Source organism: Drosophila sulfurigaster, chromosome 3 (assembly GCF_023558435.1).
Source record: "Drosophila sulfurigaster albostrigata strain 15112-1811.04 chromosome 3, ASM2355843v2, whole genome shotgun sequence".
NCBI classification, from domain to species: Eukaryota; Metazoa; Arthropoda; class Insecta; order Diptera; family Drosophilidae; genus Drosophila; species Drosophila sulfurigaster.
Genome location: NC_084883.1, coordinates 14870517 through 14893660, shown reverse-complemented (window position 1 = coordinate 14893660; position 23144 = coordinate 14870517). Strand labels below are relative to the sequence as shown.

The window sequence follows — 23144 nt, the reverse complement described above, 5'->3', positions numbered from 1 at the left end:
CGTATTATTTGCAATATGTCAAAAGAATAATAAGCAAATGATATGCCAAATTGAATATAAATTATTTTTATAATTCACATTTTTTTCAATATTAACGAACTCTTTTCTGCTTTCATTAAATCAAAGTAAATAAAAACAAATACTGTTAACCACTTTTTTGCAATGAAAAACTTCCATAATATTGATAAACATGTTTGTTTACTTTTGACTAAGGAAGACTTTGTATAATACGATAAGTACTAATAGGCATTTAAAGCATTGCAAAAAAACCAAATAAGTAGATTACACAATTTGTAAGAGTTGAACAAATAAAAGCGACAAATAACACGACTAATGTGCATTATACGGTTATCAAAGAGCTTGACTTTGATGGCAGTTACAAACATATATTTGGACTACTTGATCGCATTAGAAAACCCAGCTAATCAGGACCAACGGTTTGTTTACACACTTCTCCGCGATTGACATCACTTCAGCTCAAGCGAAAAACACACTCAAGTGCCACAGAGTTTATATAAAGTGATGGTCAAATCAAAGCCCAGCCAAATGCCAAACGAATTAGTCCCAATGTCGATGCGGAAGTGCGCAATACTTTTCATTTTGTTGCCTTTGCTGCAGGCAGGATTACTCCTAGCATCGGAGACATGTCTCTACTGTCGCGGCATCAATTGCCAGCGAAGCAGCTACCAGGCCACGGAGCAGTGTGTGGATCAGCTGGACGCATGCGTTAGTGTCTTCCTTGGAGGCATGGTTCAAGCTCAAGGCTGCCTGGAGAAGCTCGAAGATAAATTTCGACAGCACTGCAGAAGCAATCACAATTCCCTCAACGCTCAATGTGAGATTTGTGTGACCAACAGTTGCAACAATGTGACCTCCAGTCAACTGTCCTGCTTGCAGTGCCTCGACACAGAGGTGAGTGAAGTGCTGCAGTTCATTTATTATAAATAATATATAATTGTGTGTTTTCTTAAAGGATGCTCGTTGTAGCTCAGCACCTGACCAACTTACTGCGCAAAGATGTCCCATTTCTCATAGTGGACGTAACCTTTGTTATGCCAGCATCAGCAATCAACTAGTTGAGCGTGGCTGTTCTCTGACCATGTCGGAGCAGGTCTCTTGCCTGGCTGATGTCAATTGTAAGCTGTGTGATCCTCTGGAACTGCCGCATTGCAACGATCAATTGCTGAATGAGGTCACAACAACAACAGAGTCACCTTCTAGTTCTACTACTAGCAGCAGCACTAGCACAAGTTCTACTGCCAGCTCTAGTACCAGTTCTAGTTCCAGTAGTAGTTCCAGCACAAGTTCCAGCACTAGTTCCAGTACTAGTCCAGGTACCACTTCTTCAACGACCTCATCAACAACCGAGGCGCCAGACTCTTCAACCGACAGTCCAACAACCACATCAACAACAGCAAAGCCGAATAGTGCCACGAGTCTTTCTATCCAAAACGTTTCAGTTTTACTGGCGATTTCTCAGCTAGTTTTTGTATTTTTATATACGTGCAATAAATAATTGGGAAAAAACGCTGGGTTAACTGCTATGTGACTCTAAGTTCCCACGACCTTCCCTCTATCATAATACTACTAATGTTAATCTAATAATTGCTAAACGATTGTTCATGTTCATAAATAACGATAAAGCTGATAAAGAAGCACACACAACTACAATGGGCTTTACAATCCAATTACTGGACAACAATTATGGATTATACGATAAAAGTTTGATAGTTGACTTGCAGAACAAAGAGTTGTAAATATTGTTATCTAAAATTGAAAGTTTATAAGAAATGAAAAACTTAAGCAATTTCGATTCTAAGAATACTAAAATTAAATTGTAGCTTAACTCGCTGCAATCGCTGCAATCCATAGTCCAGACGTCTCAGCATTAATACAATAATAGCAATCACTAATTAGATTAGTATCAATAGATTAGAGAGAATTGTGAAATCATATGAAAATCCCATCGAAATAAGCTGCTTGACGACACCCAGAAATACTTTTATATATGTATGTTCACTTAAGCATTAAAAATCAAATCCTTTATTCTCGAAACAATGTCTGAGATTTGGCTGCATTTTGAGCACCTGCTAGTCACCAAACAAAGCTATCTAATGATAAACAACAAAGTTGAAGTGCATCAAAATTCTTGATTAAATACTGCGCCAGCACATATGAAATGCATTTCCTGAACAATTCATTGAATCAGTTTGCCAATAAACTTGGTCCTAAGCGCTCGTGCATGGCCTTTAGTCTGCATAATAGCCATAAAAACAATATATATGTGTATTCGAAGTGTGTGCGCTTATTTCGGACCTGCAATCGTTAAATTATTGGGTTATCGTCGTCTTATCTATGTGACGAAAATCGAAACAACTCGTACACGAATATAAACGTGTTTCGGGCTAAATTCTGTGATTATACGACGACTTTTTTGGCTTATCTTCTTCAATTTTGTTTTTGCTTTTTTATGTTAATTCCCAGCCCCGTTGAGGGTAGTCGGCATAGTCGGTGTTATAAATAACGCCGAATAGAAATTCGCTTTATCGGACATTCGGCAACAGTGTCATAGTAGTTATTAGATGGCAATAACTTTGCGCTTGCTGATACGCTTGCATCGATAAGTCTATAAAAGGCGCTGCCATACTGGCCACAAAATTAGTTAACCGATTCCAATATTGTGGGTTATACGTGTCGGGTAAAACCCATCGATCATGAGACTGACCGCAACAGGAGTAGCGCTGCTACTTCTGGTATTCTATACCAATAATCCAAGTGGTACGTTCTTCTTCTCAAGGATAATACCGTGTGCCTCGTGTTGTGATTGTGAAATTAAGCAAATTAAAAAATAAATAATTTAAGTTATTAATTACTCTAGTGTGGAAACTATATAATGCGAAAGACTTTATGTGAATTAGTAATTAACGAACAAAAGCTTTAAGTGCATGTGACTCTAATAAAATTGCATTTCATTTTCTACAAAGTGCCGATATTGGATATCGCAAACAAGCGGATGTATTATTAGATAACAGTCATGACTCATAATAACTTTATTTATAATAATGCTTATCGATTTATAAAATAGCTAGCTAAACAGCTTTATGATGAACTCTGAACTTCAGTGCATACAAAATCAAACTGACAGTGTTTTAAAAATATCAAATTTATTAGTGGTCAAGTGAAAGCGAAAATGAATTACTTTAAAGTGTTTGAACACATAATTGTATTAATAAACTATAAGTACCCTAAGTATTATCACATGTTAATGGATTTATTCGGCATTATTATTAATAGATTTTGCATTTTGGACTTTAAGTTGTTTACAGAGCAAACAAAATCGCAGGTGGTCGATTATATTTAGAGCACAGATTTATAGTATTTGATTAATTCCAATGAAATCTTAGAATCCACTTCTCTGCGCCGCTTTATATAATTGGTGCTTATGCAATCTGAATTATAGTATGTGCTTTACTCGACCAATTAGCTATTATGTACCACATGCGGATGGTGTATACGAGACGTTGTAAAACGATCGGCGATAGCGGTATTTGATTGCCGTCCATAAACAACAAGGCAACGAATTGTTTCAGCGATAAACTAGCCAGCAGATTAGCAATGAGCCAGAAACAGTTTTTTTAGGTTCGAATACTGTCGAAAACTGATCTGTAAAGATATAGCAGACGTTTCAGTTCCTAACATTTTACCCCAAAAGTATAAATAATTTTAAAGTATGTAACTAAAATATAGTTATAAAATGTTGTTTAATTTAATCAAATTATTTATACTCAAATTGCTGTTCAATTTTTTGCAGTGTATACTAAGTACTAGATTACACTTTATAGAGATTTGATTGCCAATCGAGCAACAGCAGTCTTAGGCGCTGATTCAATGCCATATTTCTATCTATAAATACCATAATGACATTAGGGGTTTTTTAGTTTATATAGACAAATTTTTTTCCACTTTATATATATTTATTTTTGACGAGAGTGGATAGGTGATGAATAATCGATGTCTAATAAAAAGTATATAATTTGAATCACAAATGCGATACGGAGTCATGCTATAATATTAATCAATTTATCAAAGTGAAAAAGGAAATTCTTTAAATATATAAACTTTGATGCCGTGAAATAGATACGAAACAAAATCAATAACCAAGAAAAAATCTAAAAAACTATTATAAATTATAAACTAAATTTAAAAATCAATCTCTTTATGTCAACTTATTTCACTCACGTATTTTTGGCACATCTAATCTAATCAAAAACTATGAATAAGAAATAATTTATTTGTGTTATGTTGATCACTGCAGATGCTTGGACACACAGTTGGCACACGGGTCCAATCAACTGTTACAACTGCTCGAGTACAGAGGAATGCGCTGCGAGCGCGGGGGCATTGAGGAAATGTGCGAATAATGATGCCCAGAGTTGTGTGGCTGTGTTTCAGAATGGCGTTGTCATCGAACGTGGATGCAGCGACATCCTCGAAGAGACCTGCGCCTCAGAAGGAAATTCATGCTATGAATGCCGGTCACATGGTTGCAATGATATCAAGGTTGACACCAATTTGATCGATTGCTTGCTCTGCGATGCTGACACCGATGAGAACTGTGTCTTCGACCACGAACTGGTCACGGATACACGCCGGTGCAATGAGCAGTGTATCACTGCTCTCTATCCACGCACTACCGATGTGGGTGCTCCCTTGGAGCTGGTGCGCACTTGTCTCGATGATCTGGACTACGATGACCGCCAGTCTTGCGCTGCTGGTACATTGGAGAACTGTGTCGCATGCAGCAGCAATAAGTGTAACACGGCTGATATCGGAGTACGTGGTACCTGCAACTTTTGCACCAACGGCAACTGCAATAGTCTGCAGTCGAAAACATGCCGCGCTGTGCCAGCCGATGACGAGAAAGAACAATGTTACATTGAAGTGGATGAGTCGGGTAATATCTCCGACTTGGGCTGCCTGAGTCAATACAATGTCAGCGATGCTAGTGTACTGCAAGGCGAGAAGCGTATCTGGACTTGCACTGGCGAGAATTGCAATGTGCTCTCTGCCCTGCCCACGCCCAAGACCTGCGTTCTCTGCAGCTCTCGCACTGCCGCCGAGTGTGCTGTTGCCCCAAATTTGCTGGGAAGTGCTACAGAATGCTCACATCCCTTGAACAGCGATTGTTATTCGCTGCTTCGTGATGATGGACACACGGAACGTGGTTGTGCCACAACGCTGGATTCGGAGGATTACCTTGAGTGCCAAAGTAGCAGTAATTCCACTAAGTGCACCACGTGCAACGGAGACAATTGCAACGTAAATGTAAGTGAGCTGATCTCTATCAATACCTGAGTTAAACTGACACTTATATCGAGTAGAAGAAGATTTAGCATATTACCAGATATTGTAGTATACATAGTAGTATTTTTACTCCTAATGAATCATACACAGTTACAAAACTAAGAATATCACCACTTTTATTGCTTATTTACTTTTTATAAACATCAATTATCCCTTAAAGCAATTACACGGAAATTGGGATGTCATATTCAAATGAGTATTGTAAGAGGTGCTATTCATGCTTTTGATAATTTCTTTACTGAAAAATATCCACAAAAGGATAAAATTAAGAATTATAACCTTGTAACCATCGATGTATGACTGTATAATTTACTATATCAACTGACAATACTTCATATCGTTGCAATCTTTTTTCAATTGATTCTAAATTTAATCAGACGCCTTACACAAAGTGGAAATCAGTAATGTTCACTTTGATAGCAAGAATTATTAAGTATTAAAGATCTTTACTACAAGATAATTAACTTAGCATTTATTGAAGAAGACTTCCATATAGGATGCTCTATTTAATAAATTCTATAGGTACTCCAGAAAGTTCTGCTCTGCTAACTTTTAAAGTTCAATATAAAATAATTATTTAACTAGCTTTATAACATGTTTTCATTACTGCTTGCAGATTCAACCTGCTGAGCGCTTGAGCTGTCATGTGTGCAATTCCGCCGAAGATGACAACTGCGAAACTTCACCCGATGCTTCCGCTCTCTGTGTGATACATCGTGTTGGACAACAGTGCGTGAGCAGCCTCGATCTGAATGGCAACACTGTGCGCGGCTGTGGCGACAGCTTGAGCTGTGTATCCACCGATTCGCAGAGTTGCCAACTCTGTTTGGGCGAGAACTGCAACACGGTGAATCTGCAGCGACGCAGCGATGGTCAGCCTGGTGGTTGGGGACAAGAGTTGCCGCTGAGCTGTCTCAGCTGCAACGACACTACAGACTGTGCCGCCAACTCGATTGATTCGGTTGCCTGTGCTACCAACTCGGAATATTGTGTGACTGTCTTTAGTGCTGCAGGTGAAGTACAGAGCCGTGGCTGCAGCGATGTGGTAGAGGCGGCTTTCAGTGCTTACTGCGATGCCAATGATGCCAACTGCCACAACTGCAACTCGAACAGTTGCAACAATGCCACCAGCATCGATAGCTACACTCAGTGCGTCTACTGCGAGTCGAGTGTCGATAGCAACTGCATTGCCGATGCTCAGTTGGTGACCAAGAGACGTCAGTGCAATGGCAAGTGCATGACGGCCTTCAAGCCAGTGACTGGAACTGATGGCTATGATCTGGTGCGTGGCTGTCTCGATGACAAGGATCCTGAGGATCAGGAACTCTGTGCTGCTGGCAGTGATAATAATTGCGTGGCCTGTGATGGCGATGCCTGTAATGTCGCTGAGATCGAGGTGGAGAGACTCAGTTGTTACGTATGCAATGATGAGGACAGTTGTGCGGATCCCGACCAGGCTGTGTGTCTTAACTATAGTCCTTCGGATCGCTGTTACATGCTCTTCGATGACACTGCCTCTGTTACTGCGATGGGTTGTCGCACGGATCTCGACGCCGACTATATTGAGGATAACTTCGTTTCCTTATACTTCTGCGAGGGTAATGGTTGCAATTTCTTTACCAACATGCCCCAACCAAACATTTGCAAGGTATGCTCTTCGTTTGACGATGAAAACTGTGCCGTTGATCCCAGCAAGATCACCGAATATGAGAACTGCAATGTGTTGCCAAACACTGGTTGCGTGACACGAGTACTTACTGGTAAGTTAATTATTTAGTTGAAAGAATGATTCTTTAGACTTACATTTTGGAAACTATCTTTCCTTTAAGCATTCTGACTCTGCAAATTTAAGATCAAAGGGTTTTATACTAGTCAGCCGAACATCTTTGCGTACACAAAATTAAAAATAACTTATTGTAATATTAAACTGATTGCTTAAAGGGTATTATTATCAATTGGATATTCTTCCCTTAGGCAATTGCGGAGAAATTTCTACTTAAAAATGAAAAAGTTTCCCGGGATCTTGACATTTATTGGAATTTAAAATAATTTATTAATAATAATAATTCCTAACAATTGGCTTATGAACTTCCAAATCTTAAAGGTTATTAAGTTAGGTCAATGAATTTATTCACCTAAGTTAATTGTGAGAACTTTCAGTGCAGTTGCTTCCCTTTTTGTTTTTAACTCAATACCTAAAATTCCAAATCTAAAATCGCCCTCCTCTCTTTTCAGACGGCTCCACGGCGCGTGGCTGCGTAAGCAACTTGGCCACCACTGCACAGAAGGCCTGCCTCCGAGGTGAGGGCGACTGCGAAGTTTGCGAGGGCGAGATGTGCAACGCAAACATTTATCCCGAGGACCGACGAAGCTGCCATCGCTGCAACTCCCTGGATGATCCCAGTTGCGGATCATCGCCCAGTTCCGCCAGCGTATGTCCACGCTACGATCAATCGCAGGGTTGCAGCAGCAAGATTGTGAATGGCTACACATACCGTGGCTGCCAAACCGAATTCACCTGCAACGACTCCGACAAACAATACTGTCGTCTCTGCTCCGGCAGCGATAACTGCAATGTGGTCGATCTCGATGATCTGGTCATTGGTTACCCCGGCAAATGGACAACGCCACCAATCAACTGCTACACTTGCGAGGGATTTGCTTGCCAAGGCACAAGTCTGGGAGCTCTGCAAAAGTGCGCCAACAATGACCAGCAGAACTGTGCCACAGTCTTTGCCACAAATGGATCTGTGGTGCTGCGTGGCTGCACCGATCAACTGTATGCCGATGAGGAAAACACGCAATACTGCGATGCGAATGGCGCCAACTGCAAGTTCTGCAAGTCCACGGGTTGCAACAATGCCCGATCCCTCGACACCTATGTGAACTGTGTGCTCTGCGATGGCTCCGAGCAGGCAGCCTGTGTGCGCAGCATTGGCGACATCACACGGCAAACTTCGTGCCAGGGCAGCTGCTTCACTGGCCTCTATCCAAGATCGCGCAGCGTGGAGGATTCTCCATTCGAGCTGGCACGCGGTTGTCTCGATGATCTGGAGTACGATGATCGTGAGGCTTGTGCTGCTGGCACTCTGGAGAATTGTGTGGCATGCACGGGCGCTGCTTGCAACACGGATGATGTACCTGAGCAGCGACTCAGCTGCAACTACTGCGCGGATGAGAGTTGTGCCGAGCTCACTGCTTTGACTTGCACTGCGTATAGGGAGAATGATCAGTGCTACATTCATGTAGGCGACCAGAAGATCGAGAGCGCGGGTTGTGCTAGCGATTTCGAGCGCAGTTTCCTGACGGAGAATCGACGTGATTTGTATTTGTGCAGCGGCGACAATTGCAACACGAAGGACGTGCTCAACGAAGTTGGCGTTTCTTGTGCCGTCTGCAACTCGACAGCTGAATCAGGATGCATTGCGGGCGAATCAATTGCAGCCCCAGTTTGTCAGCATTACTTGTATCCACAGTGTTACACGCACATTACAGAGGGTAAGTACAGCGCATTGAATATAAATGTATGTAATAGGCAGCTGTAGTCTTTAGCGAACCCATAAAGAATACATGTTATTAATCAATGTGATCTCCGAGAAAATATCTGATTGTCTGTCCGTAAGTCTTATGACTTATATTGTTCAAATCTGCTATTTATATGATATATTTTATACTCTATGGTATATTTAGTATGTAGTAGTATATCGATAGTATTTAGTATTTTTACGATACATTAATTTAGTCGAGCTGACTCGACTGCAGCTTTTTTCGTGTATCTTAACTAATTGTCGCTACTCCCCCATAGATGGCGTTGTGCAGCGTGGCTGTCTCATGGACACCGATGATGAGCTTTTTGATGACTGCTTGAGTGGCACCAGCGACACTTGCAGCACCTGCGACTCAAACAACTGCAACACGCAACTTTATCCCGCCGACTGGCAGAGCTGCTTGCGCTGCGACTCCAACAGCGATGCCAACTGCGAGAAGCAACCGGTGAGCTATGCCGAATACTGCTCCGTCTACCAGGCCGAAGAGGGTTGTGTTACCAGCCTGGAGAATGGACGCACACGTCGTGGCTGCCAATCTGAATTGTCTTGCGATGTGAGTCAGCCGGGCAACTGTCGCTTCTGTGAGAACAACAACTGCAACTCGATCAATCTGGCTGCCAGCTATGTCGGCGAACCTGGCAAGTGGCAAGATCTGCCACTCAGTTGCCATGTATGCACGGATGCGGCAAGTTGTGCTACGCTCGGCACTCCAAGCACCTGCGAGGGCAACAACAAGCAGACCTGCAGCACAGTCTTCAACGAGGCAGGAGTTGTTGTGGCACGTGGCTGCAGCGACTCGGTGCTCACCGATCATGCCACTTACTGTGAGGCCAACGATGCCAGCTGCTTGCAGTGTAAGTCGAATGGCTGCAACAATGCCCAGAGTTTGGATGCGTACATCGAGTGCTATCACTGCGATGCTGAGACGGATGAGGAGTGCGCCTGGGAGACGCCCCAGAAGACGCGACAGTGTCAGGGTCAGTGCATGACGGGTCTGTACCCACGCAGCTCCGCCTGGGACTCGGCTCTGCTGCCCACCCGCGGCTGTCTTGATGATCTCGAGGAAGCTGATCGTGAACTCTGCTCGGCTGGCAATCATGCCAATTGCACCACATGCTCCACAGCACTTTGCAACACAGCCAACGTGATTGCCACCGCACAGGAGTGCTACAAGTGCACCTCGAACGATTGTGCAGACATGAGTTCTGGTAAATGTGTCGCTTATAGGGAGCACCATCAATGTTACACAGCTTTTGATACGAACGACATCATTGCTATGGGTTGTGCCAGTGACTTTGAGACGCAGGTCATCGCTGAGTTGGTGGCTCAGCAGCGTCTGCTCGTCTGCGATGGACAGAACTGCAACAATCCCTCGATTGCCATACCCGAACCCAACACTTGTCTGCAATGCAGTTCGCTTAACGACACTCGCTGTGCCACGAATCCCAATCAACTACTCACCACCGACATCTGCTCCCAACTGCCTTACACGCAGTGTATCACTCACATTGATGCTGCTGGCGTGACAACACGTGGCTGCTTGGCCACCGTGGCTGGTGATGATTTCTCAGACTGCTTGGCAGGAACTTCCGATCGCTGCGACATCTGCACGGGCAGCAACTGCAACGGACTTACCGTCTTCCCAGCAAATCGTCGTCGCTGCCATCAATGCGACTCGTCGACCACACCAGCTTGCGCCAGTGCTCCGAGCAGCAGCACCGTGTGTCCCATATACGATGCCGAAGATAGCTGTGTTACTACGTTGATCAATGATGTCACCTATCGCGGCTGCAGCTCCAGTTTGAGCTGCTCCGATCCCAGCGATGCGACCACCTGTCGTGTTTGCAGCGATGCCGATGGTTGCAACACCGTCGATCTGGAGCGCCTGCACACGCATGGTAATCCTGGCGTTTGGCAAGAGACTCCCATTCAGTGCTTGGCCTGCTCTAGTGCCGAGGGATGCAGCAACGGCGGAGGAGTGCTGGAGACGTGCGTGGGCCTGGACAATTGTGTGACTGTGTTTGATGCCAGCGATGCGGTCACTTCGCGTAGCTGTTATGCCAATCTCGACACCACTTCCACCAGCTATTGCGATGCACAGCCCGAGAATTGTCCACGCTGCAACTCTAACGGCTGCAACGTGGCTGACTCCCTGGAGAGCTATGTGGAGTGTCTTGTCTGCGACTCGACCTCGAATGCTGATTGTGTGAACGATGTGAGTGCAGTGACCAAGACACGACAGTGCTACAAGGGATGTCTGACTGCCTTCCGACCACTGTTCAACGAGTCCTCAGATCCCAGCTATGCGTTGGTGCGCAATTGCCAGGACGACAAAGAGGCAGAGGATAGCGCCTCATGTGGCACAGCTGACAATCAATTGTGCACTGTGTGCAACGATGCCAAGTGCAACACGGCTGATCTAGTTGACAGCAGACTGAGCTGCTTGAGTTGCCAGGGTGATGGCTGCCAAAATCCCCAGCCAGCTAGTTGCGCCACCTATCGGTCGGCAGATGCATGCTACATTCAGTTCGATGAGACGCGCTCGGTTGTCGCTCAGGGCTGCCTCAGTGAGTTCAGCAATGCGGACATTTATTTGCTGAGACTCCGCCAGCGTCTGATCAGCTGTGAGAACAACAATTGCAACACTCTTGAATCGCTGCCCGATCCTCAGAGTTGTGTGCTGTGCAGCTCTCGCACCGATAACAATTGTGCCGTGACTCCTGCCAGTGTGACAAGTGCCACAACTTGCTCTCAGCTTGGTCTTACGCAGTGTTATACCCGGGTACTCTCTGATGGGTCAACGGAGCGTGGCTGCCTCTCAAGTCTGGAGGATGAACAGTTCCTGGGCTGCTACAATGGCACAGCCAACGATTGCAGCTCTTGCGTGGGCAACTCTTGCAATAATCAGTTGTATCCCAGCGATCGCCGCTCGTGCCACATTTGCAACTCGGAGAGCGACGGCAACTGCGAGTCGACACCCAACAGTCTCGCTTTGTGCCCCCTTTATGCCGAAAACGACCAATGTGTGACCAATTTGCGCAACGGCATTACTTACAGAAGCTGTGGTAGCTCGCTCACTTGTGAACCCAACAGCAAGAGCTGTGTATACTGCGAAGGCGATGGCTGCAACGTGGCCGATCTCTCTGCGACGGATGATGACAATCACGGCAAGTGGCAAGATCTGCCACTCAGTTGTCTTACCTGCCAGGATGCCACCTGTCAGCAGACAACAATCGAGAGTGCACGCTGTGCGGACAACAACGAACAGGATTGTGTCACCGTCTTTAACGAAGCCGGAGTTGTGGTGCGACGTGGCTGCGAGGATGCCATCGAACAGGACGAAGAGCTGGCCAGCTATTGCGGCACCAATGCTGCAAACTGTCCTATCTGCAAGTCGAATGACTGCAACAATGCCACAGCCTTGACGCAGTACAACAGTTGCATCTACTGTGATTCGTACAAGGATTTGACTTGTCTCTGGGATGCCACAAACACGAGGCACAAGCGTCGTCAGTGCCAAGGCGATTGCATGACTGCGCTGCACGGTGCCGAGGATTCGGGCTACGATCTGATACGCACTTGCCTGGACGACAAGGAGCCGGCGGATCAGCTTACCTGTCAAGCTGGTACTGATGCCACTTGCGCCGCTTGCACTGGAGAAGCTTGCAACGTGGTGACTTTGCCAGCGGAACGCACGAGCTGTTATCATTGTGGTGACGATGTTGATTGCGAGGATCCTGTCACAAGATTGTGCGACATTTACAAGTCCAACGACAGCTGCTACTTGTGGGTGGACAATGACAACGATATCAAGCAATTGGGTTGTGTGAGCTCGTTCCGCAATCAGGATGTGGAAACATTGATCAAGACAAAGCGTGTTCAAGTCTGCGAGGGCAACAACTGCAACACGCCCCAGCTACAGTCGCCTGTTAAGTGCGCCGTGTGCAACTCACGTACCAATGCCTCTTGTGCCACAACTCCTCTGGCTGTGGACAACTTCGAGGTGTGCAGTCAGTTCCCTTACACACACTGTGTCACCCAACTGGATGATGGTAAATTTGCAATATTCTTAAGGGAATATTTAATTCATTTTAATAAACTGTGTTCTTCCATTTGCAGAAGGTGCCACCATTCGCGGCTGCCTTTTCGATTTGCCACAAACCGACTTTGCCAACTGCCTGCTGGGCAACGATCCCAACTGCGAAATTTGCTCTGAGGACGGCTGCAATCGTGAGGTGAGTTTGACAACATTGTAAAGAGTACTCGACTTAAAGTTGCGCTTAGTTCGTCACCTCAAATCAGACGATGTTTTTCGGTTTGGCAACAATTATGTTATTTTCAATGTTTGTTTTTACAATTGCCATTCTTTTTTAATTGACTTGCAGATCTTCCCTGCTGATCGCCAACGCTGCTACACCTGCAGCTCTGAGGACGATAGCAGTTGTGAATCCGATCCCAGCCGCAGCTCGGTCTGTCCCTGGGTCAGCCAGTGGGAGACGTGCCAGACCAATCTGCAGAACAATGTGACCACTCGAGGCTGCAGCAGCATCATTCTCTGCGACAACGATGACTATCGCAACTGCCGCAGTTGTGTGGGCAGCGAGTGTAACTCGATTGATCTGGCCAATCATGTGGATGATGGACAGCACGGACTCTTCCAGGCGCTGCCGCTCAAGTGTCACACATGCGAGGGCGACCATTGCCACAACTCCCTGGGACCGGCTACTGAGTGTACACGCAATGTGGAACAGGACTGCAAGACGGTCTTCGAGGAGGATGGCGAGACAGTTCGTCGTCGTGGCTGTTCCGACGATGTGGATAACTACGAGGATCGCTATTGTCGCCAGCACCCGGAGCTGTGCTTCACGTGCAAGTCGAACGAGTGCAACGATGCCTGGCAAGTCTCCGAGTACACCAGTTGTCTGTACTGCAACTCAGAGTCCGAAGACGAGTGCGTTACGTATCCGCAGAGCGCTGAGGTTGCCACACGCCAGTGCAAGGGCAAGTGTCTGGTTGCCTTGCTGGAGAACAAGCAACTGCTGCGCAGTTGTGTGGACGATAAGGAGGCCTTCGATCGTGCTGCCTGCAGCAGCGATGAAAGCGGCACCAACTGTGCCACCTGCGAGGATGGCAGGTGCAACACCTTCTCCTTCCCAGCTGATCGCCTGAGCTGTCACGTCTGCACGGGCACCGACTGCACTTCGAGTCGCACATCCGCTTGTCTGGCCTACGATGAGAATGACTTCTGTTTCGCCAAGTACACCGATGGCGCCGTCGAGCTGATGGGTTGCGCCAGCAGCCAGAATGAGACCGATCTGGAGCAGTGGCGTCTGACGAATGTGCTCTACGAGTGCGAGAGTGCCGATTGCAATGATCTCACTCGCCTGCCAGCGAGTGGCGAGTGCATTGCCTGTGACTCCAGCCGAACGCCCAACTGTGCTCAGTCGCCTAGCGATGTGGAGACCACTGTCACCTGCCACGCCCCCTTGTCCGATTGTGTAACGCGACTGGAGAATGGCAACACCATTCGTGGTTGCCTCAGCAGCTTGAGCACTACCGATGGCAATGCTTGTGTCGCCAATGGCACTTGTGCCTCTTGTGCTGGTGGTAAGTGCAACGTGGAGGTATTCCCTGCTAATCGTCGCAGGTGTCACATCTGCAACTCGGTGGCCAACTCCAATTGCGCCGATGATCCCAACAGTCTGGTCATTTGTCCCGTCTATGCTGCCGACGACACTTGTGTCGCCACCTTGGGCTCGGACTCATACCTGCAACGCGGTTGTGGTAGCCAGCTGGAGTGCGAGGTCGATGATGAGGATCATTGCCAGGTGTGCAGCACGGATGGCTGCAACACGAACAAGTTGAACGGAGCTGCCACGATCGGTGGCATTGGCCTCGTCCTCACGCTCGTTGTGTCGCTCATCGTCAGCAACTTCCACTGATCGCTGATCGCTAATCCCTGATTCGCCATAGCTTGTATAGTAGTTAAAGCCATAGATGTATATATGATATCCCCTAAAACCCCGACATCAATTAAATTAAAACGAAAGTATTTTAAAATAGTTGTCAATCTTTTTATTTCTTGCAATAATTACTATTATTTTAATTAACTGAGACTGAATGCAGATTAATACTTTTATTTCAGTTTAATTTACAGTGTTGTTTGATATTAATAAACAACACATTTAATCTGAAAATTTCGCTGGCGCCATCTAGCGCTCATTTCTTAAAGCAAGTTAGTGCTTTCGAATGGTAATTCAATCGACAGTCCAATTGGATATTGGATATTTGCAATAAGACTCATTAACGAATGATATTAGAAATTCAATGTTTTTTTGATTTCTTGCAGTCTGAAAGCAAAGCTAATAATATGTATGAAAAAGTCTTCAAGAATTTAATGAAGTGAAAATGAATGAAAATGTTATTGAATAGTATTAATCAAAATAGTTTATATTTTCAGACTACTTCTATTACACTTATTTACTGAGTCAGCAATCTTTTCATCTACAGCAGTATCGTATAGCACTCAAAAGGCATGCGTATACGCAACGTAATAAACAAGGGAGAATTGAAGAACATTCTCCGAAGATAGTCACAGGCAATCTAAAGTAATCAAATGGCAAATGCCCCATAGCATACACTAAGCTTCTGATTTATCCAATTTGCTAGTAAGTTGAGTTGCTATTTTGTAATTGGTCAGTTAATGGCCCAACATAAATCCAAACCGCAATTGCTTTTTGTCTTTGCTGGCAATTAAAAGCAAATCAAATGGCAAGGCGACAAGCTTCTGCTCGGTTTTGGGGTATTTTTTTTTCATAGCAATTGCGATAAGTTGTAGAGTGTACCACATAAACTGTCAGCTGGACATAATCTTGATGGTAATTGTCGTTGACAAATTGAGGAAAAATTGTCGAGCCATTTAACAAATCTGATGCTCTCTATTATTCTGTAATTTAGAATATACCTGAAATTCAATTTGTTCTTTGTTCAATGCTCATTGCTCGTTGAACTGAAGCTTCTTCGATTATTTGCATTTTACTTCCAATGGTTGCGCTTTGCAATTTCTTCAAATAGAAAGCAGTATGAGGCATTTTGTCGGTTATCAAGTTTTACTTTTCAACTTTAACCGAGCGCAAAATTGACGTGGCAGACATGCGAGTATGAGCCTGGAGATGGTTAAAGAATAGAGTGGGCAAGCGAAATATGTAAACATGTGTTAAGAAAACAATTTTAAGTTTTCTGGGCTAAACTTGAACCTAAAAGCCTTGTCTACAATTTAAAGGCAGTAATTTAATTAGATTGGTGACGAAATTCCACATTTATTTAGAGATTCTTCAAAAATATATATGTATATATTATATACTTTATAATTTGTCAATCTTTAATTTTATCTTGCTCCCAAGTATTTTAAGTTATACATCAATTTTTGTAATATTACGAAATTATCTCTTCAACTTTAATTCGGATAATTAATTCCTATTCACTAATTTCAGTTTGATTTAACAACATTTAAACATTATTTTTTTAAATTGTAATATGTGTAAATTACGATTATATTTTAAGCATATGTAAAATCTAGTTAATATTTCATGATATTAATATACCTAATTCTTAATTATGGTGTCCCATTAAATAGGAGTGTGCTAAGGGATTTTTCAATGTACAAAATTATAATATTCTAAGTAATCTCAAAAAATGTTTACGTTTTTAGTAGTTGTTGATCTTGGTTTAGTTCTTGATCTTGGTCCTCGGACCTAAAATCTGTGACTACAAAATGACTCTAGTTATTTAATTAGATTTCAACATTTTCTTTAATACAAACAATAAATAGCTCCAAAATCCTCTATATATATATTTGCTTATCGATCATTGCATCGTTCACCTGCTGTAGATCTTGTTGCAATCGTAAAGAGTGTTGATATCTCCATGCTGACTGTCACAACAGAGCCGCCCGTTAACCCCGAGCTCGTGTTGGCCAATTTATTTAGCCACGTTTCAGCCCACAGCCCACAATCTGCCACCCAGCATCCGCCGTCGAGCCGTACAATTGCTGACAGCGACAGCCACATTTAAAATCTATTAGTCCACCAACTGCAACTGCAACTGCCAAATAGCCAAATGGCCAAATGGGAAACTGGCAAATGGCAACTCACAACTGGCAACTGGTATCACAGAGCCTGTTTCTGTTTTCTGTTCATGTCCGCGCCAGAAGAGCAAACAAATTTAATAAAGCCAAAAACTGGACCTCGTCCCCGCCAGCAACAGCAAAAAAATAAAAATAAAGAGCGCAACACAAGCGACAACAACGACAACAAAAAGAACAACAGCAACATCACAACACGAGGCAACAGATTCCTGTGCTGTAAATTATGTGCAACAAATAAATTATTTTCAGTTCTGTCATTTGATTAAAATGTGTTTAAGTGTCGAGCGTTGCAAGCGATGGAAACGTTGGCAAATGAATTGCAATGAAGTTGCGAGTTGACAGGCCACAGGGTGAAACCAATCTGTTGCATGCAACATGCTGACACAATTGTTGCAATGATTTAATGTTAACTTGCACTTGGTCATTTCATTACAAAAAAGAAAATACAAGTTTACTTTAAATTTACTTATTTATTTAAATAAAATTTAAATTTATTCGGTTTATATTTTACATAAGATTTATATTTTAAAAGAAAAAATAATAATAATGGAATACATAATTAAAAAGAATAAAGTATTCATGTGTTGTTTATGAAATAATTATAGAAAATTACATAAACATTTATTTTTACTAATGTCGAGTCCTTTTTGCCCAGAAACTAAATATTTGTAGTTAGAGTATTTAAAAAGTTTTGAGATCTCGAACATCGCTCAACTCTTTTTCACGTACAATGTTGCATTCAGTTGCATTTAAATTTCTTTAATATATTATTAAACATTTTTACCAATAGCTTATATTATATACCTTATTTTATACATATATCCTTTCTACTTCTAAAGTATAATTTTTATTTATTTGTTATTGAAAGTTGAGCTTATCACCAAATGACCGCATATTTATTAGTGTTGTATGAAATCATTATAAAATATATATTGTAACCTTTTTTTCAAAATTTTGATTTGATTTTTTAATGCTAAATATCTTAGTGTTGGCTCTTTGTCATATAATTACACAAGTTTTCCCTTTTCAAATAGTTAACATTTACATTGCTCAGTGGGATCGAATTCCCAGGACTAGATCAAACTTCGCGTAACTCACGATTTTTGGAGTTTCACACTAAACAATGTGAATGTGAACAACAGAATTTATATGAATTGCAGCTCACACTATCAGCTTCAGTCCCACATCACATTGCATCAGAAGATCAGTTCCTGGTCTGGACCTTACGCATACCCGCCTTCTTCGATGGCTTGAGCACAAAGAACGAACACATCAACGTCTCATCCACAGACATCATGGCGCCGGCATTATCAAACTCCCCACAGTAATTGGGAGCCGAGAAGATGGTGATCAGCTGCCGCTTGGCAAAGAACTCGTAGCCATCCTCAACGACCTGATGGGCACGACAGATCAAATCGAACTTGAACCGATGTATGAACTTGCCCACAATATCCGACCCAAAGGTGACACTCACGCCGCGATCATTATCGCTCCAGCCCATGATCTTGGGATCGGGATCGGCCCAGAGCAGATCGCAGAGCAATCCCTTGTCGGGCACCTCGCAGGGACGCGGCAGCTTGTGTATCTGGCCCATATTATTGAGATCGGGACTCAGTCCGCCATGGCAACAGAATATCTTCTCATCCACAATGGCCGCAACGGGCATACAGTTGTAGCAATCGACAAAGGTGCGCCACAACTTCACCGTGTAGCGTCGCTTGCACTCATCGTAGAATCCGTAGATGCGATTGATGCCCGAACTCTCGTGATTGCCACGCAGCACAAAGAAGTTCTGCGGGAACTTGATCTTGTAGGCCAGCAGAAGACACAACGTTTCGATTGATTGCTTGCCACGATCGACATAATCGCCCAGAAAAAGATAGTTCGATGCGGGCGGATATCCGCCGTAGTCAAACATTCGCAGAAGATCCGTGAACTGGCCATGGATATCGCCGAGTATCTTCACCGGGGCCGAGATTTCCAGCAGCATCGGTTGCGTCAACAGCACCTCGCGACAGCGCACACAGAGTGCTCGAATGTCTGTTTCGGTGAGGGGGAATTGCTTGACCTTGCGCACATCAATGATATTGAGTATGATTTGATCGATGTTCGCCGACTCATTCATCGACGATAGTCGGGTTGACATTGCGGATACGGAATGCTTAACGTGCGGCATGCAAAATGAATTTCAGCAGGATTTCCAGGACGACGAACAAACCGAGAGAGATAGAAGGTAAAGAAACATTTAAAAATCAGCAGCATCTATGTCAATAATTAAAAAATCGAGACGATACGAGCTCTTGATATTTGTTTGACAGGTTTGTTTCTGTTTTTTGTGTGTGTTCTGACAGCTCTGCGCCAGCCGGCTCAGCCTTTGTTGAGGTCACCATTTGCACTCTGGCTGGCACTTGCACTCGGACTCGACTTCGAGAAACGGCCACGTTTTCGATTATTCGACGGACGCAACACATCGAAGGTGATCACCAAATCCTTATCAATGTTCATCGAAGCTCCCGCATTGTCATACAGTCCACAATAATTCGGAGCCGAGAAGATGGTGACCAGCTGACGCTTGGCAAAGAACTCGTAGCCATCCTCGACGACCTGATGAGCACGACACAGCAAGTCGAAGTCATATTTGCGCAGAAATTTCTCGAGCACATCACGACCATAGAGGAAACTAACGCCACGATCACTCGGCGAATAGCCAAAGCCAAAACGATCGGGATCACTCCAAAGCAAGTCACATAACAGACCCTCGTCTGGCACTTCGGTTGGCCGGGGCAACAGCTTGATATCGTTGAGATCCTTCAGACGCTGGCTCAAGCCGCCGTGACAGCAGAAGATTCTGCGGGCCACCACAGCTGCCACGGGCATGCAGTTATAACAGTCGACGAATGTCTTCCACAGCTTGATGGTGTAGCGTCGCTTGCACTCATCGAAGAAGCCGTAGACGCGATTGATCGACTGTGACTCGTGATTGCCACGCAGCAGGTACACATGCTGTGGATACTTGACCTTCAGGGCCAAGAGCAGCGTGATTGTTTCGACCGAATTCTTGCCCCGATCCACATAGTCGCCCAAAAACAAATAATTCGCGTTCGGCGGATACCCAGCATGATCCATAATGCGCAGCAGATCGTTGAACTGCCCGTGAATATCGCCAACCACACGCAATGGTGCGGACAACTCCAGCAACATTGGTTCAGCCAACATCGTTTCCCTAGCCTGAAGACACAGCATTATCACCTCCGGTTCGTAGAGATGAATTCGCTGCAATTTGCTGTTACGGAATGCCTTCAGTTTTCCAATCAGGTCATTCAGATTCAGTGTGGAGTCCGTTATCAGTGAGCTGCGCGGTGTGTTGACCATTCCATTTTCCGCACTGTTACCACTTGACGATGGCGGTGGAGTTCCAACGGGTGTGGAGGGGGGCGGAGTTTTGCCCTTAGTACCGCCGATGGCAATGTCTGGTTTAATAAAGAGTTTCTCGAGAACACTGATGGTTTTGCAAGAGTATTTTGGATATAGAGCCATTATATGATTTTCTTTTATCTATGTAAATTAATATTAAAAAATAACAGATTTTGCAATGCTCACCGAACAAAATCAAGCTTAAAACTAAAACGAAATTCTAATATTTACACAAAGCTATTTATTGGCATCTGAAGATAACAAATATCGTACCAGACCAGTCGCAAATTAATTATTACACACGCTTGGCTTCCTCAACGAACTCATCAACGCCACTTCTGCGAATTGCCCGCGATTTGTAAATGTCAAAAGTGATCATCAGATTGTGATCAATGAACATTGTTGCCCCCGCATTATCGAAGACACCACAATAGTTGGGCGCCGAAAAGATGGTGACCAGCTGCCGCTTGGCGAACAATTCGTAGCCATCCTCAACGACCTGATGGGCACGGCAGATCAAATCAAAGTCGTTTCGATAGAGAAACCGCTCAACGACATCGCTGCCAAAAACATACGAGACACCGCGACTGCTCTTGTTCCAGCCAAAACTGCGATCCGGATCCGACCAGAGCAGATCACACAGCAGTCCATTTATTGGGATGTCGGTGGGTCGCTGCAACTTGTTGATGTCATCGATGCAGCTGAGACTAGGACTCAAGCCGCCGTGGCAGCAAAAGACACGATTCGAGACAACAGCTGCCACGGGCATGCAACTGTAGCAGTCGACAAAGGTCTTCCACAACTTGGAGGAGTAGCGTCGCTTGCACTCGTCGAAGAAACCGTAGATCTGATTAATGCTCTGGCTCTCGTGATTGCCGCGCAGCAGAAACACATGATGTCGATACTTGATTTTGTAGCAGAGCAGCAGCGTTAATGTTTCCAGCGAGTGCTTGCCACGATCCACATAATCGCCAAGGAACAGAAATCGTTGAGATGGTGGAAACCCTTTGATCTTGAGGATGCGCAAGAGATCCTCATACTGGCCATGCAGATCGCCAACCACACAGATGGGCGCACTAACCGACAAACACATGTCCTCATCTATCAGGATTTGACGCGCATCGCGACAGACAGTCTGAATATCCTTCTTGTCCATCGGAACGACTTGATTGGGTGGCCTCACACCATACTCCAGCAGTCGAATGAGTTCATTAATCTTGGCGAGAGACATTTGCGATCCGACTCCTTCGTTTCGATTTTAAAACGGTTTTTTGCCTTTTTTTCTCTAATAAATATGTATTTGTGTGCTTCAAGGGGAAGCAAAGTTCAGAGGTATTTGGAAAACATTGAAAATTTCAAACTAGCTGCTGCGATCAAGTGCAACTCTAACTGGAAATAGAATACAAGACTCAACGCAACGCCACTGACCGCTAGATGGCGTCCATTCCGTCCACTATGAGTAATCATTTAGTGTAGCTCTTTTGCGTTTATTAATCAATTGAAAGCTAATTTGAAGATAAGTTCAAGAGGATGTAAGCATATTATTTACTTAGTCATGTGCTTCGGTGCCTTCTCTATAATCGAAGCTAGCTTCACATCAGCATGGCCCAATTTCTTTGGCTTCAATACAACCATTGAGATATTGAGAAACTCATCCACACACATCATGCCACCAGCATTGTCGTATTCATCACAATAGTTTACGGCCGAGAAAATTGTGATAAGCTGCCGCTTGGCAAAGAACTCGTAACCATCCTCGACCACCTGATGGGCCCGGCAGACAATATCGAAATTGAAGCGGGCCAGAAATTGCAGCACAATGTCCGCACCAAACACGAAGCTAACGCCACGTGAGTTCTTTGCCCAACCAGTGATCAGCGGATCAGGATCGGCCCAGAGCAGATCACAGAGCAAGCCACTTGACTTGACCTCACAAGGACGCGGCAAATTGCGTATGTCATCCAACTCGTGGAGGGACGGACTCAATCCACCGTGACAGCAAAAGATTCGATCCGAAATTATCGCTGCCACAGGCATGCAGTTGTAGGTGTCCACGAAGCAACGCCAGAGGCGCACAGTAAAGCGTCGCTTGCACTCATCGTAGAAGCCATAGACCTGATTGATGCTCCCCGATTCATGATTGCCGCGGAGCAGAAACATCGAATAGGGAAACTTCACTTTGTAGGCCAGAAGCAATGTCAATGTCTCTACCGAGTATTTGCCACGATCCACATAGTCGCCAAGAAACAGATACGATGTCTTTGGTGGATGGCCGGTATTGTCGAAATATCGCAACATATCCGAGAACTGGCCATGCAAATCGCCGAGCACATTTATGGGTGCATCCACCTCCAGGAGCATCGGCTCACCAATGAGAACGCCGCGTGCCGAGTGCAACAGCTTGAATATATCAATTTCGGGCACGTTGATTCGCTTGTCAGTCTTCCATTGCAGTAGGTTATCGATAAGTTCGTCCAGATGTTTGGGCAGCATTTGGTTTGCAGCAAAAAAAGAAGCAAAATAAAATGAAATATATGATAATCAAACATAGTCTTAATTCTAAACTGACTGTCACTCAGTTAATTGACAGTAACTTAAAAGATTGTTCCATTTTTCTTTTTTTACACTTTTTGCAGGTGGTTCACATATTCTTGCAGACACTGTAATATTTG

At 44.4% G+C, this 23144-nt stretch overlaps 6 protein-coding genes across 6 annotated transcripts; 2 read left to right on the top strand and 4 right to left on the bottom strand.

Moving 5' to 3' along the window:
- Positions 1-550: 550 nt before the first annotated feature.
- Positions 551-1734, top strand: LOC133842446 (osteocalcin 2). The gene is made up of 2 exons (XM_062275529.1): positions 551-912; positions 974-1734. Exons 1-2 carry the CDS (start codon positions 568-570, stop codon positions 1514-1516), a joined length of 888 nt encoding a protein of 295 aa, XP_062131513.1. The 5' UTR covers positions 551-567; the 3' UTR covers positions 1517-1734.
- A 916-nt stretch (positions 1735-2650) lies between these two features.
- Positions 2651-14974, top strand: LOC133840420 (uncharacterized). Its single transcript, XM_062272231.1, has 7 exons — positions 2651-2778; positions 4316-5325; positions 5981-7124; positions 7600-8862; positions 9170-12964; positions 13032-13147; positions 13298-14974. The coding sequence occupies exons 1-7, from the start codon at positions 2715-2717 to the stop codon at positions 14852-14854; spliced, it is 8949 nt and encodes a 2982-aa protein (XP_062128215.1). The 5' UTR covers positions 2651-2714; the 3' UTR covers positions 14855-14974.
- Positions 14975-17926: 2952 nt separating this feature from the next.
- Positions 17927-19388, bottom strand: LOC133840710 (serine/threonine-protein phosphatase alpha-2 isoform-like). Its single transcript, XM_062272695.1, has one exon. The coding sequence runs from the start codon at positions 19232-19234 to the stop codon at positions 18263-18265; it is 972 nt and encodes a 323-aa protein (XP_062128679.1). The 5' UTR covers positions 19235-19388; the 3' UTR covers positions 17927-18262.
- On the bottom strand, positions 19386-20674 carry LOC133840709 (serine/threonine-protein phosphatase alpha-3 isoform-like). Its single transcript, XM_062272694.1, has one exon. The coding sequence runs from the start codon at positions 20593-20595 to the stop codon at positions 19426-19428; it is 1170 nt and encodes a 389-aa protein (XP_062128678.1). The 5' UTR covers positions 20596-20674; the 3' UTR covers positions 19386-19425.
- A 23-nt stretch (positions 20675-20697) lies between these two features.
- Positions 20698-21841, bottom strand: LOC133840712 (uncharacterized). Its single transcript, XM_062272697.1, has one exon. The coding sequence runs from the start codon at positions 21701-21703 to the stop codon at positions 20768-20770; it is 936 nt and encodes a 311-aa protein (XP_062128681.1). The 5' UTR covers positions 21704-21841; the 3' UTR covers positions 20698-20767.
- Positions 21842-21938: 97 nt separating this feature from the next.
- LOC133840711 (uncharacterized) lies at positions 21939-23038 on the bottom strand. Its single transcript, XM_062272696.1, has one exon. The coding sequence runs from the start codon at positions 22963-22965 to the stop codon at positions 22018-22020; it is 948 nt and encodes a 315-aa protein (XP_062128680.1). The 5' UTR covers positions 22966-23038; the 3' UTR covers positions 21939-22017.
- Between the last annotated feature and the right edge of the window lie 106 nt (positions 23039-23144).